At 45.3% G+C, this 13,962-nt stretch overlaps 1 protein-coding gene across 2 annotated transcripts in view; it reads right to left on the bottom strand.

The window, feature by feature from the left end:
* The window catches only part of ABCB10 (ATP binding cassette subfamily B member 10), a 42,972-nt gene extending 42,252 nt beyond the window's left edge, over positions 1-720 (bottom strand). The window contains exon 1 of one of the 2 annotated variants that reach the window (XM_017885588.1): positions 621-720. Coding sequence is in view for 1 of the 2 variants with exons in the window: in XM_017885589.1 (XP_017741078.1) it covers positions 97-295 (199 nt within the window). In the remaining variant the exon portion in view is untranslated. Of the gene's footprint in view, positions 1-96; positions 296-620 lie in introns of those variants that run through there. The other variant, XM_017885589.1, reaches the window with a different exon arrangement.
* Positions 721-13,962: the final 13,242 nt, after the last annotated feature.

Below are 13,962 nucleotides of genomic sequence, written 5' to 3'. Positions count from 1 at the left end.
AGCTGCCGGGGCCCGAGCCCACAGCCCCATGAGCCGCGCGAGGCCCAGGCCGCCCCAGAGTAGCCCAGACCCCGCCCCGGCAGCCGCTCCTCCAGCGGCGCGCGGCTCCAACGCCCCCGAGCAGCGCCGGCCCCGCGCCCCATAGCCGTGTGGGCCTCAGGCCAGTGAACGGCGATAGGGATCCAGGGACGCGGATGGCCGGGGCCCACACGCAGGCTACCGGCAGTAGCCGACCTGGCTCGGCTGGGCACGGTGGCGCGAGCAGCCGCAGCGGGCAGGCAGGGGGGCCGCGCATGGCGCTGCGTGCGACCCGTACGCCTCAGCCCGCGGGCCAGGCGCGCGCAGAGCCCGAGGACCCTCCCGGACCTGCCCCGAGCAAAGGGCGTGGACGCGGTGGCGCCCGCCCCTCCCTGCTGGCTGTCACTCGCCTTATCGTGCCTGCATCCCTGGGCTGCGCCCCCATCCTAGTCCGCGCGGTGCCGCGCCCCTCCGCCCCACCCCGGGGACTGCAGCTACCCGGACCATGCAAGCCACCCTTCCAAGCGCCCCCAACCCGCTCGGGTGCCCTCCCTGCAGCGCCCCCAACTCCCCGCTGGCGGAGCAGCGCCAGGCGCGCCTACTGGTACGAGGCCCAGGAAGCCCAGGAGCACGGCTGCGCCTGCGTACTGGGCGCAGGGAATTTTTTTCGCGCTTCGCCGTCCCCTCTAGTCTGAACTCGGGAGCCGCAAGAGCTCTTTCTCACGCCGGCAAACCGGCGGAGCGCGCAGACGCGACCACACGATGGCCAGCACAAGGATGGGGCGGGAGGACAGCGCGCTGGACACGGCGTGGGGCGGGTCCGCGGCCCGGGAGACCCATGCTGGGGCGGCCCTGTCACCCGTCTCGCTGCCAAGCACAGGGCTGAGGTGCGGAGGGACCACTGAGAGGACTTCGCTGCGTGTCAGCTCAGCTCTGGACGGCGTGGAGGAGGTGGTTGGCGAATAGTGAAATGTATATAACTTTCAGAAGGGAAGAGATCGTTTCTTTTCTTTTCTTTTTTTTTTTTTTTCTTGAGACGGAGTCTTGCTCTGTGTCTTAGGCTGGAGTGCAGTGGCGCGATCTCGGCTCACTGCAACCTCCGCCTCCCAGGTTGAAGTGATTCTCCCGCCTCAGCCTCCCAAGTGGCTGGGATTACAGGCATGCGCCACCACCCCCGGCTGATGTTGTATTTTTAGTAGAGACGGGGTTTTACTATGTTGGTCAGGCTCGTCTCGAACTCCTGACCTCAGGTGATCCGCCCGCCTCGGCCTCCCAAAATGCTGGGATTACACGCGTGAGCCACCGCTCTGGGCCAGAGATCGTTTCTTAACTAGAGCAGAAATTTGAAAACAGACGTGGTCGAGGCATTCCCGCTGCTGGAAGTGAAAAACACCAATCAGAAGGCAATGCATCTTAATACACATGCATGGAAAGACAGGAGAGAACATTAAAACTCACTGGGACACTTTATGGAGACTTCATGGTGGGGGATATATACCTGGGGCACAGTAAGTCGTGGGTAGATTTTGTGGACTCCTAAGTATTTTACTGGACCTGGATAGGGTACTGTCAATTGCAAATTTTATGGGTTCATAAAACAAAAAACCTCAATAATCAACATAAATATTTTCGTGCAATATTTTAAAACTCAAAATTATTTTAAAATCCATAATGAACAAAATATCAAAATTTTAATTGAGTATCCATTCCTGACCTTTCACAATCCTGCCTCTCTTCTCTCGCTCTAATCCCAACCCTGGAAACTATTTACAAAAACTGACAGCAGCTGCCCTTAGTTTGGCAGCTGGAAAATGGGAAAGAGAAAGTAAGAGGAAGATTCGATTTGGGTTAAAGTTGTCACTTTCTCTTCAACTGGAGAATATCAATCCTTGATGTTTCTTTAGTTGGGCTCAAAAAGGAGGTAGCGGCCGGGCGCAGTGGCTCACACTTGTGATCCCAACATTTTGGGAAGCCGAGGCAGGTGGATCACGAGGTCAGGAGTTCAAGACCAGCCTGACCAACGTGGTGAAACCCCGTCTCTACTAAAAATACAAAAATTAGCCAGGTGTGGTGGAGCGCGCCTGTAATCCCAGCTACGCAGGAGGCTGAGGCAGGAGAATTGCTTGAACCGGGGAGGTGGAGGTTGCAGTGAGCTGAGATGGTGCCACACTGCACTGCAGCCTGGGAGACAGAGCAAGACTGTCTCAAGAAAAAAAAAAAAAAAAAAAAAGAAAAGAAAGAAAAAGAGGAGGTAGCGGCTTGGCGGTGGCTCACACCTGTAATCCCAACATTTTAGGAGGCCGAGGCAGGCGGATCCCTTGAAGTCTGGAGTTCGAGACCAGCCTGGCCAACATGGTGAAACTCCATCTCTACTGAAAATACAAAAATTAGCCAGGCTTGGTGGTGCATGCCTGCAGTCTCAGCTACTGGGGAGGCTAAGGCAGCATAATTGGTTGAATCCAGGAGGTGAAGGTTGCAGTGAGCTGAGATGACGTCACTGCACTCCATGCACTCCAGCCTGGGTGACACAGCAAGACTGCATCTCAAAACAAAAACAAAAACAAAACAAAGAGGAGGTAGCAAGATGCAGGATGAAAACAATCCCATTTCTTTTCAGAAGTCTCATAAAACCTGACTTTTAAAAAATTTTCAATTAAAATAAATTTTGCATTATTTGATTAATGAGACTTTTTAGCACATCTTTAAATTTTGTCCCCAGTAGAGTGCCTTAAGTATATGGTCCTGGTAGGTAAGGAGTAAGGTGGGGAAAGGATCGATAATAGAAAGTGTGGGGTTAATTGGGCCTTAAGTGGGCCTATGAAGTGAACAGGAAGCATGTAATCTAAAGTCCAACATCTTAAACCCAGGGGACATGGAGTCTCGCCTGCCTCCCCACACCCCCCTCTACTTTCCTGCCCCAAGGTGACTACAATTCAAGCTAGTCTCATCAGTGCAGAAGTTCTAGAATTGCAGGTGTAGTGTGAAATCTGCTCCACTGATATTTATGAATAAGCGTGTTCCTTTTAGCAAATATGTTATGCAGTGACTTCTGAAAAGAAGTGGGATCATTCCTTATCATGCATCCTGCTACCTCTTCTTTGAGTCCAGCTGAAGAAACATCAATGAATGACACTCTCCCAGTTGGAGAGAAAGTGACAATTTTAACCCAGACCTAAGCTTCATCTTTCTCTTGCCCGCTTTCCAGAAAACCCCTGCTGCTGCAAAGGCCAGGAAATGTCAGACTGGCCTTCCCTTCCTGCCTTCCCCGGCATGGCATCCCACTGCCTTTTTCTGCCATTGCTCTCTAGGGCCTCCGGTCAATAGAAAAATAACTCAAGTGTAGCTGATTAAAAGACAAAATTTGGCCAGGTGTGGTGGCTCACGCCTGTAATCCCAACACTTTGGGAAGCCAAGGTGGGAAGATCATTTGAGGCCAGGAGTTTGAGACCAGCCTATGCAACATTGGGAGACCACCCCCCGCCCATCTGTACAAAAACTAAAAACGTAAAACTTAGCTGGATGTGGTGATGTGTGCCTGTAGTCCCAGATACTTGGGAGGCTAAAGTGGAAGGATTCCCTGAGCCTGGGAGGTCAAAGCTTCAGTGAGCTGTGATCGGGCCACTGCACTCAAGTCAGGGCAACAGAGTGAGACCCTGTCTCAAGAGAAAAAAAAAAAAGCCTGTAATCCCAGCACTTTGGGAGGCCGAAGCAGGCGGATCACCTGAGGTCAGGAGTTTGAGACCCGCCTGGCCAACACGGTGAAACCCCATCTCTACTAAAAACACAAAAATTAGCTGGGTGTGGTGGCGGGTGCCTGGAATCCTAGCTATGGGGGAGGCTTGAGGCAGGAGAATGGCTTAAACCCAGGAGGTGGAGATTGCAATGAGCAGAGATCACACCACTGCACTCCAGCCTGGGTGACAGAGCAAGACTCCGTCTCAAAAAAAAAAAAAAAAAATCAATGGCTCTTTTTTACAATGGGGGTGAATATTAGCAAAAGGATCACCTGGACCTATATAGCCATCATACCAAAAAAAAAAAAAAAAAAAGGAAAAGAAAGATGACCTACTCTAATATATATATATGTTTATATAACATATATAATGTATATATATGAATTATTGCTTTGTATTTCTATGACCTTCTCTTCTCACTTGAAAATAAGAATACCTTCACTGCCTCTTTTTTTTTTTTTTTGAGACGAAGTCTCACTCTGTCGGCCAGACTGGAGTGGAGTGGCACAATCTCGGCTCACTGCAACCTCCACCTCCCGTGTTCAAGCAATTCTCCTGCCCCAGCCCCCTGAGTAGTTGGGATTATAGGTGCACACCACCACGCCTGGCTAATTTTGTATTTTTAGTAGAAAAGAGGTTTCACCACGTTGGCGAGGCTGGTCTGAAATTCCTGACGTCCGGTAATCTGCCTGCCTCGGCCTCCTAAAGTGCTGGGATTACAGGCATGAGCCACCACGTCCAACCCTTCACTGCCTCTTTAGAAATTAGGATAAAGTTCCTAGGCCTCTGAAAAAAAAGAAAAAAAAATGCTCTAAGGTGTGTTTGGAAAAGAATAAAACAAGCCAGTTAGATGTGATTGGATTAATAAAATACCAGAGCAAAATAAGAAAGGGCTGTGTATTAATGCCAAGAGAATAACAAACAAAAGTTTAAGTCCTGCCCACAAGAAAGACACAGAAGGCTCTTGGTGGAGATGTGACTGAACCAAGAGGTAAAATCCGGCCCTCTGAATAGACTCTTAATAGGTTTAGTGGCTAACAGGTATTGAATTCTAAAGGGACTTCTTTTGATGTAACTTGAGAGCTGTTGGGATTATTTCAAGAGCAATTCCACCCGTGGGTGCTTGTCCCTCTCTAAGTGTGGCAAAGGAGGGAGCCCATGTGGACAGCAGGAACGGTACACGATAGCACAAGCAGCAAAACAAAGGCTGTCTGGTCGGAGTTTGCAAGCTGATTGGGGATGTCATTTGACCCTTATTGGTACATTCTTTTTCTTTCAACTCAAGCCTGCAGCTCATCATGTCAAGGGTAGGGTGTCAGGACTGTGGTGGAAGATGAACCAAGCAGCTCAGTAAAGCATGCACAGCAAAGGCGTGGAATCCACATGGGGCAGGAGTGCTTTGTAAATTCCTCTGACGAGGTTAGGATCGAAGCTTTTGGTAACTCACCTGTACTGTGTGATTACAGTGAATGCTGAGGCTGTAACCTTAACCTCTTAGCTCTATGACTTAGGCAGGTGAGTGCACTGTAGATAGAAGGCTTCAGCATCTTTAGCTTTTACATTTCTTTCTCTCACTTTCTCCCAAAAGAGCCCAAAGAAAGGTTGATGTGGTTTGAATTGTGTCCCCCCAAGTAAGATATGTTGAAGTTCCTAACTCCCCAGGACCTCAGAATGTGACCTTATTTGGAAATCAGGTCATTGCAGATACAATTAGTTCACATAAGGTGAGGTCATATTGGAGCAGAGTGCCCTTATAAGACAGCTATGCAAAGACAGACACACACAGGGAAAAACGCCATGTGATGAGGAAGGCAGAGGTGGTGGGAGTTATGCAGCTGCAAGCCAGGGGGAATGCCAGGGATTGCCAGCACATCACCAGAGGCTCCGAAGAGACACAGAAGGACTCCCCTGCAGCCCTGCTGCTAATACCTTACTCTCTTTTTTTTTTTTTTTTTTTTTGAGACTGAGTCTGGCTCTGTTGCCCAGGCTAGAGTGCAGTAGCTCACTGCAAGTTCCGCCTTCGGGGTTCATGCCATTCTCCTGCCTTAGCCTCCTGGGTAGCTGGGACTACAGGCGCCTGGCACCACGCCCAGCTAATTTTTTGTATTTTTAGTAGAGACGGGGTTTCACCGTTTTAGCCAGGATGGTCTCAATCTCTTGACCTCATGATCCACCCGCCTCAGCTTCCCAAAGTGCTGGGATTATAGGCGTGAGCCACTGCGCCTGGCTGCTAATACCTTAATCTCGAACTTCTAGCCTCCAGAACTGTGAGACTTATATTTTTTTTTTTTTTTGAGACGTGAGTCTCACTTTGTTGCCCCAGGCTGGAGTGCACTGGTGCTCTCGCTCCACTGCAACCTCCACCTCCCGGGTTTCAAGTGATTCTCCTGCCTCAGCCTCCTTGAGTAGCTGCGATTACAAGCCGGTACCACCACGGACCGGCTAATTTTTGTATTTTTAGCCATTTTGAATTTTGTTTTTTTTTTTTTTTTTTTTTTTTGAGCAGAGTTCGCTCTGTCCGCACAGGCTGGAGTGCAGTGGCCGGATATAGCTCAACTGCAAGCTCCACCTCCTGGTTTGACGCCATTCTCCTGCCTCAGCTCCCGAGTAGCTGGGACTAAGGCGCCCTGCCACTCCCGTCTAGTTTTTTTGTATTTTTTTTTAGCAGAGACGGGGTTTCACCCATGGTTAGCCAGGATGGTCTCATCTCCTGACCTCGTGATCCGCCCGTCTCGGCCTCCCTAAGTGCTGGATTACAGGCTTGAGCACCGCGCCCCAGCCAATTTTGTATTTTTAGTAGAAAGACCGAGTCACCATGTTGGCCAGCTGGTCCTCGAACTCACCTGACCTCATGAGGGATCCACCTCCAGCTTCCCAAAGTGCTGGGATGTACAGGCTGAGCTACCCTGCTTGTTTTTTTTAAAGCTACCAGTTCCTGGATTTGTTATCTCCACTAGAATGGATACAAAGTCCTGACATCAGTATCTTGAATAATACTGCAGTAGATGTTCAGTATTGTCATTTACTCACCATTATTTAGCCAAAAAAGCAACTGAGTTACTGAGGGTGCCTTGATAGTCAGTTTGCTGATCATATCTGTTAAACACTTACCTTATTTATCCAGCAATATGTTCAAACACCCATCCAGATTTCAGGACTAAAAAAGAACCTTGCCAGAATATAATGTAGCTCAGGACTCTTCTACTACAAACAAGACAGTGAGCCTGCTTCATATGTTTACAATATTAGATACATAGCGGGGTGGCTTGAAAATTAGATACAGTATTCTTTCATATGTTACAGAGTCTATAGGTTGGACTCAGACATATAACGAAAAGCGTCATACCTATCACGTATGTTTGTTTTTTTAATTAATGTTATTTTTAATTGACAAGTCCATAATTGGTATATATTTATACCAATTTTATGATAACAATTTTGTGATTTTGATAAATGTATACAATGTGAAATGATTAAAAGCAAGCTAATTAACATTTCCATCACCGCCACTTATTTTTGTAGTGAGATTTGAACTTACTCTTAGCTATTTGAATCACAATACATTATTATTAACTATAGTCATCCTGCTGCGCAATAAGAGCTCAAATTATTCATTTCTAAGGGAAAACAAATGTATTCACCTTGAGAGTGTCCCATACAGACGCAGTTGCACTGCCCTAAAATTCTCCCTGGCTCTGTCGCCTATTCACCCTTCCCTTCCTTTTTTTGTGTGTTGTATGAATGTGTGTGTGGTGTATATATATATATTTATATATATATATATATATTATATATATAATATATATGAGATGGGGTCTTATATGTAAACCCCTATCTATGTTGCCCAAGACAGTCTTGAAATACTGGGCTCAAGCGAATCTCTCACCTCGGCTTTCCGAAGTGTTGGGATTACAGGCATGAGGCACCACGCCCAGCCCTTCCCTTCTTCTTAACCTCTGGCAACCTTTAATCTTTCTACTGTCACTATGGTTTTTTCTTTTCCAGAATGTCATACAACCGAAGTCATATAGCCTTATGAGAGCTGCTTCTTTTACTTAGTAATATGCACTTAAGTTACTGCCATGTCTTTATGTGGCTTGATAACTAATTTTCTTTTTAGCACTGAATTATATTTCATTGTCTGGATGTACCAGTTTGTTTATCCATTCACCGACTGAAGGACATCTTGGTGACTTTCAAGTTCTGGCAATTGTGAATGAAGCTGCTATAAACATCTTTGTGCAGGTTTTTCGGGCATGAGTTTTCAGCTCATTTGGGTAGATTACATGGAGTGCAGTTACTGGATTGTATGGTTAGTGTGTATTTAATTTTATAAGAAACTACCAAACTGTCTTCCAAAGTGTCTGTACCGTTTTGGGTTTCCACCAGTAATGAATGAGAGTTCCTGTTGCTCCGTATGCTCACCGGCATTTGGTGTTGTCAGTTTTGGATATGAGTCATTCTAAAAGGTGTGCCGGCTGGGTGTGGCGGCTCATGCACCCTCCCAAAGTGCTGGGAGGCTGAGGCAGGTGGATCATCTGATGTCAGGAGTTCGAGACCAGCTTGGCCAACATGGTAAAATCCTGTCTCTACTAAAAATACAAAAAATTAGCTGGGCGTTGTGGCAGGCACCTGTAATCCCAGCTACATAGAAGGCTGAGGCAGGAGAATTGCTTGAACCCAGTAGGCAGAGGTTGCAGTGAGCCAAGATAGTGCCATTGCACTCCAGCCTGGGCAACAAGAGTGAAACTCCATCTCAAAATTTAAAAAAAAAAAAACAAAAAATGTGCCACCTCTAGGAATTTAAGGTACATTTAAACTCCCACATATGTAGAATGATAAATATATACAAAGAAACTTTCGTAATATTGTTGGTAATAGCAAAAGACTGGAAAAAGACTGGAAACTACCTTCCAGCATTAGTGCATTAGTTACATAACTTGTAGTATACCCAGGCAATGGAAGACTATGCAATCCTCAGAAAGAACGAGGCAGCTGTACATGTGCTCACTTGGTACCATACCCTAACATGTACAATGAAAAAGCAAGGTGCAGGATTGTGTGTACACAGGATGAATAGGCAAAGCACATATTACACAAATATAGCTATACTTGTGTAAAAAATTAAAAATGTATCAATGTACACATACTTGCACTTATATTCATGTGTTCATTGAATATCTTCGGGAGGATACACCAAGACCTCTGGGGGGAAGTAAATATCTGAAGTATAAGGGTATGTATTCCTTTGTAGCTTTCAAATTGTATACCATTTATTCAAAAATAAATTTATTGATTAAAAAATAAAAAATAATAAAGGATAATCTCCTATATATTATAGTAAAAAGGGAAGAAAAGTGTAAAGATATCAAAGAATTGCTTGAAAAATACAAAGATTCCCAAATGCCAAGAGAAAATTTTAAAATAGAGCAAAGAAAACACATCACATGGGCGAAAACAAACCAAACAATCATGTACACAGTAAAATTTTAATAAAAATTAAATAAATGGAAATGGATTTAATCTATGAAGTGAAAATATTTCCAATTGGATACAAAACAAGACCAATTATATTCTGCATGTAAGAAAAAGGCTAAAAATAAAGAAATGGGGAAATGAAAACAAACGCTGTGGTCTTTTCTGAGGGGGAGATGTGGGGAACAGGGTCTCGCTTTGTCACCCAGGCTGGAGTGCAATGGTGCGATGATGGCTCACTGCAGCCTCAACCTCCTAGGCTTACGTGATCCTCCTGCCTCAGCCTCCCAAGTAGCTGGGACTATAGGCACACACAACTATGCCTGGCTACGATTAGTTTTTGTATTTATTTTGTAGAGATGGGGTTTCACCATGTTGCCCAGGCTGGTCTCGAACTCCTGGGCTCAAGTGATCCACCTGCCTCGGCCTCTCAAAGTGCTAGGATTACAGGCATGAGCCATCATGCCCGGACTCTGCTGTGGTCTTGATATTAAAGTAGAACTTAAGCCAAAATGCATCAAATATGAAGAAGCACATGTTTTAAAGCTAAAGCCACAATTACAACAATGAGTACCTTTGGAAGGAAAAAGAACAGGAAATGCAAGGAGAAACGGAAGTATGTCAACGACAGCATGCTTTAACATGTCACTCTTAGAAGACAGACCAAGGTTGACTAAATGTGAATGAGGACATAGAAAATCTAAGCAACAAAATCAATAAAGTGGAGTTTATGGATATATATATTTAACTTTATACCCCAATATAATAGAGATTCAAGTGCAAATAGAATGATCACAAAAAATAATCATATGTTATGTCACTAACAAGCATAAGTTTCATAACAACACACTCTGATTACAATCCAATATAATTCAGAATTAATAACAAATCAGAAAATAAAAGTACACTTAACAGCGAAAATTTTTTTTAAAAAACACGTTTCTATTAAACAACTCTTAAAAGGGAAATTATGAATAAAAATTACAGAATTTAAATAAATAAATTATAATTTAAATACAAGTTGAGCATTCATAATCCAAAGATTTTAAATTTGGGCTAGGCATGGTGGCTTGCACCTGTAATCCTAGCACCTTGGGAGGCTGAGGTGGGAGGATCATCTGAGGTCAGGAGTTCGAGTCCAGCCTGGCTAACATGGTGAAACCTCGTTTCTACTAAAAATACAAAAATTAGCTGGGAGTGGTGGCAGATGCCTGTAATCCCAGCTACTTGGGAGGTTGAGGCAGGAGAATTGCTTGAACCCAGGAGACAGTGCACATGAACCCGAGAGGTGGAGGTTGCAGTGAGGGAAGATGAAGGGAGAGCATTGCTTAAGCCCAGAAGGTTGAGGCTGCAGTGAGCCATGACTGTGCCACTGCACGTTAGCCCAGGGAAGAAAGCAAGATCCTATTTAAAAAAAAATTAGTAAACAGACTCTAACACCTCATTAAGAAAATAATGCATCATATCCAAATACCATTTGATCCTGGAATGCAAGGTTGGTTCACTATTTGGAAATGCATTAATACCATATACTATATTAATAGATTTAAGAAAAAATATGATTACCTCCATAGAATCTGAAAATAATTCAACATATTTCTGATTTTGAAAACATGAAGAAAATAAAAATTGATGTATATTTTTTCTTTCTTTCTTTTTGGAGACAGAGTTTCTCTCTGTCACCCAGGCTGCAGTGCAGTGGCATGATCTTGGCTCACTGCAACCTCCGCCTCCTGAGTTTAAGCAATTCTTGTGCCTCAGCCTCTCAAGTAGCTGGGACTACAGGCATGCACCACCATGCCCAGCTAATTTTCTTTTGTATTTTAGTAGAGATGGGGTTTCACCATGTTGCCCAAGGTGGTCTTGAATTCCTGAGCTCAGGCAATCTGCCTACCTCAGCCTCCTAAAGTGCTAGGATTACAGGCATGAGCCACTGTGCCCAGTCTGATGTACCCTTTCTTAATGTGCTAAAATACATATGTCTTAGCTCCTCTTTTTTTTTAAACAAGGTTTGGCTCTGTCACCCAGGCTGAAGTGCAAGCGGCACAATCTTGGCTCACTGTAACCTCCTAACCTCCATCTCCTGGGCTCAAGCCATCCTTTCACCTCAGCCTCCCGAATAGTTGGGACCACAAGCGCATGCCACCATGCCTGGCTAACTTTTGTATTTTTTTGTAGAGATGGGATTTCGCCATGTTGCTCAGACTAGTCTTGAACTCCTGAACTGAGGTGATTCACCCACTTTGGTCTCCCTCCCAAAGTGCTGGCATTAAAGGAGTGAGCCACTGCACCCAACCTATATGCCTTAGTTCTAAACCAGCATTTTAAAGAGAAACGCTAGAGGCATGTTTATTAAAATCAGGAACAGGAAAGGGCACTGACTGTCCATGAAGATGAGCCCATGTGTGGCGTCCATCTCTGGCAATATGGCCACTCCATTCATGTGCCTATGTTTCCACTCGTGGGGTGGCTGATGACAAGGGTTGGCTAATGTCAACAGGGGAAGTCATTTTGTCTGTGCAGTTATCGGTGCGTCTTCAGAGGTGGACGCTTTCCACTGAGCACAGCATGTACTTCAGAGATCATCCCTCTTTTTACCCATTCCCATATGCCCACCCAAATGCCTTTTCCCCAGACCTCCATGTCCCTGGCCTTCCAGGTCCCTGACACAGGTCACTTGCTGCTTCCCATGAGTCCAGATGTTTTTATCTTGGGCTGCTTTTCTTTCTACACAACACACATACCCAGGTGCATGCTCAATGTTTTGCCCATTGGGAAGGGTTCCTCTCTCCACTGTCTTTCAAGGTCACCCCCAAGTGTGGCTACAGTGGTGCTGCCATCCATCTGTGGCTTGAGCCAACCCAAGATAAGTCAATTTCACGCATTTTCTTCCTGCTTCAAGTGGTAGTATGAGGCCCTCCCCTCTTTGCATATCGCCATTAGTGCAAGTTGAGGGAGGGGTACTGGTGTGACCATGGTGGATGACCAACGTCTGGCTACCTGCTCATGTGGCTCACCTGTACCCTGTTGTCCTGCTTGAACTCAGTCCAGATGTATGATTTCCATTTTATGATAGATTGTCTCTGGGCTTCTCTGATCTTATGATTTAATGAGTTTGTCAGAAGCCAGAAGTCATGACTAGCAGTTCTGGATTCACAGGCACTTGCTGTTCCATGGTCAAACATTCAGTCTCTTCCAGGGCCCAGTAACAGACAGGATATCCTTGTTCCAGTTCCTCTGAGCCTGCACTGTGACTCTCCCTCTAGAGCTTGGCATCAACTCCTTACTGAATATCCTCCACTATTGGTACCTCCAGCATCTTTGGGCCTGCCCAACCATATGATCCAAAGCAAGACTTCTTTGCCTGCAGCCTGGGCCTGTGGCAGAGCTCCTTCTTGTCTAGGCCACATTCAAAGTGAGGAGTGTTCTGTGTCACTTGGCATGTGGACTGGAAAAGTAGTCCTGAGTGTGGAACTGTTGCCTCCAGGATCCAGTGAGGCTTCATTCTTTGTGGTGAGGGATGCAAAAAGTAGCATTTTGTCTTTTGCTTTGCAGGAGTATCTCAGTATGCCCCGGACCACCATGCCCCTAAATACCGTATTGATGAGGCAAGCCCCTCAATCTTTCTATGGTTTATCTCTCACCTTCCAAAGCAGGTCTTACAGAGACCTTACAGCATGCCTCCAGCATGTTTGCCACTTCTTGCTCATACTGCTGGGATCAGCATGATGTCATCATTTTAATATACCAATGTTTTGAGGGATGTAAAGAACTCTGCTGCAATCTCTTTTAAGCATAGACACTGTTGTTAGCACTTTAGTTAGAGGATGAATTATGTCCCCTGCAAAAGTTCATATGTTGAAGTCTTAATTCCCAGTACTTCAGAATGTGACTGTATTTGTAAAGGGCCTTTAATGAGGTAATTAATGTTAAATGAGGCCATTAGGATGGGCCCTAATACAATATAACTGGTATTCTTATAAAAGGAAATTAGGACACAGATGCACACAGAAGGAAGCCCATGTGGAGACACAGGGAGAAGACGGCCATCTGCAAGCCCAGGAGAGAGGCCTCAGGAGAAACCACCCCTGCTGACACCTGGATCTCAGACTTCCAGCCTCTAGAACCTCTAGAACCTCTAGAGAGAATAAATTTCTGTTGATTAACCCACCCAGTCTGTAGTACTTTGTTATGGCAGCCCTAGACTAATATAAGACTGATTACAATCATCAGGCAGCAGAAAAAAACATCTTCTTTCAGTGGATTACTTAAGAGACAGCATTTAAAATCACAAACTTAAGAAAGTACTGATACTATGTATTGTTTTTTATATATTTTTTGTTTGTTTGTTTTGACATAGAGTCTCACTCTTTCTCCCAGGCTGTAGTGCAGTGGTACTTTCATAGCTCACTGCAGCCTTAACCTCCTGGGCTCAAGTGATCCTCCTGCCTGTACGTGTGTGCCAGCATGCCTGGCTAACTTTTAAAAAAGTTTTAGTAGAGATGAAGTCCCCTTTGTTGTCTAGGCTCTGATACTGTGTATTGGAATAGAGAAAAAGCGATGCCTATCAGTTCTTTGCTTGTAGTGGTGTTATTTATAACCAGACACTTTGATTATAGCTGAAATAGACTTTAGACATGATTGCCTAAACTTTCCAATTCACATGTGAGGAAATGGAAGCCCAGAGAAGTGACTTTTGCTGGAGTGATGCTATCAATGGTAATTTACTGAATGC

The sequence above is a fragment of the Rhinopithecus bieti genome, unplaced genomic scaffold, assembly GCF_001698545.2.
Source record: "Rhinopithecus bieti isolate Rb0 unplaced genomic scaffold, ASM169854v2 scaffold_14839, whole genome shotgun sequence".
NCBI classification, from domain to species: domain Eukaryota; kingdom Metazoa; phylum Chordata; class Mammalia; order Primates; family Cercopithecidae; genus Rhinopithecus; species Rhinopithecus bieti.
This window is presented reverse-complemented; position numbering and strand designations above follow the sequence as displayed.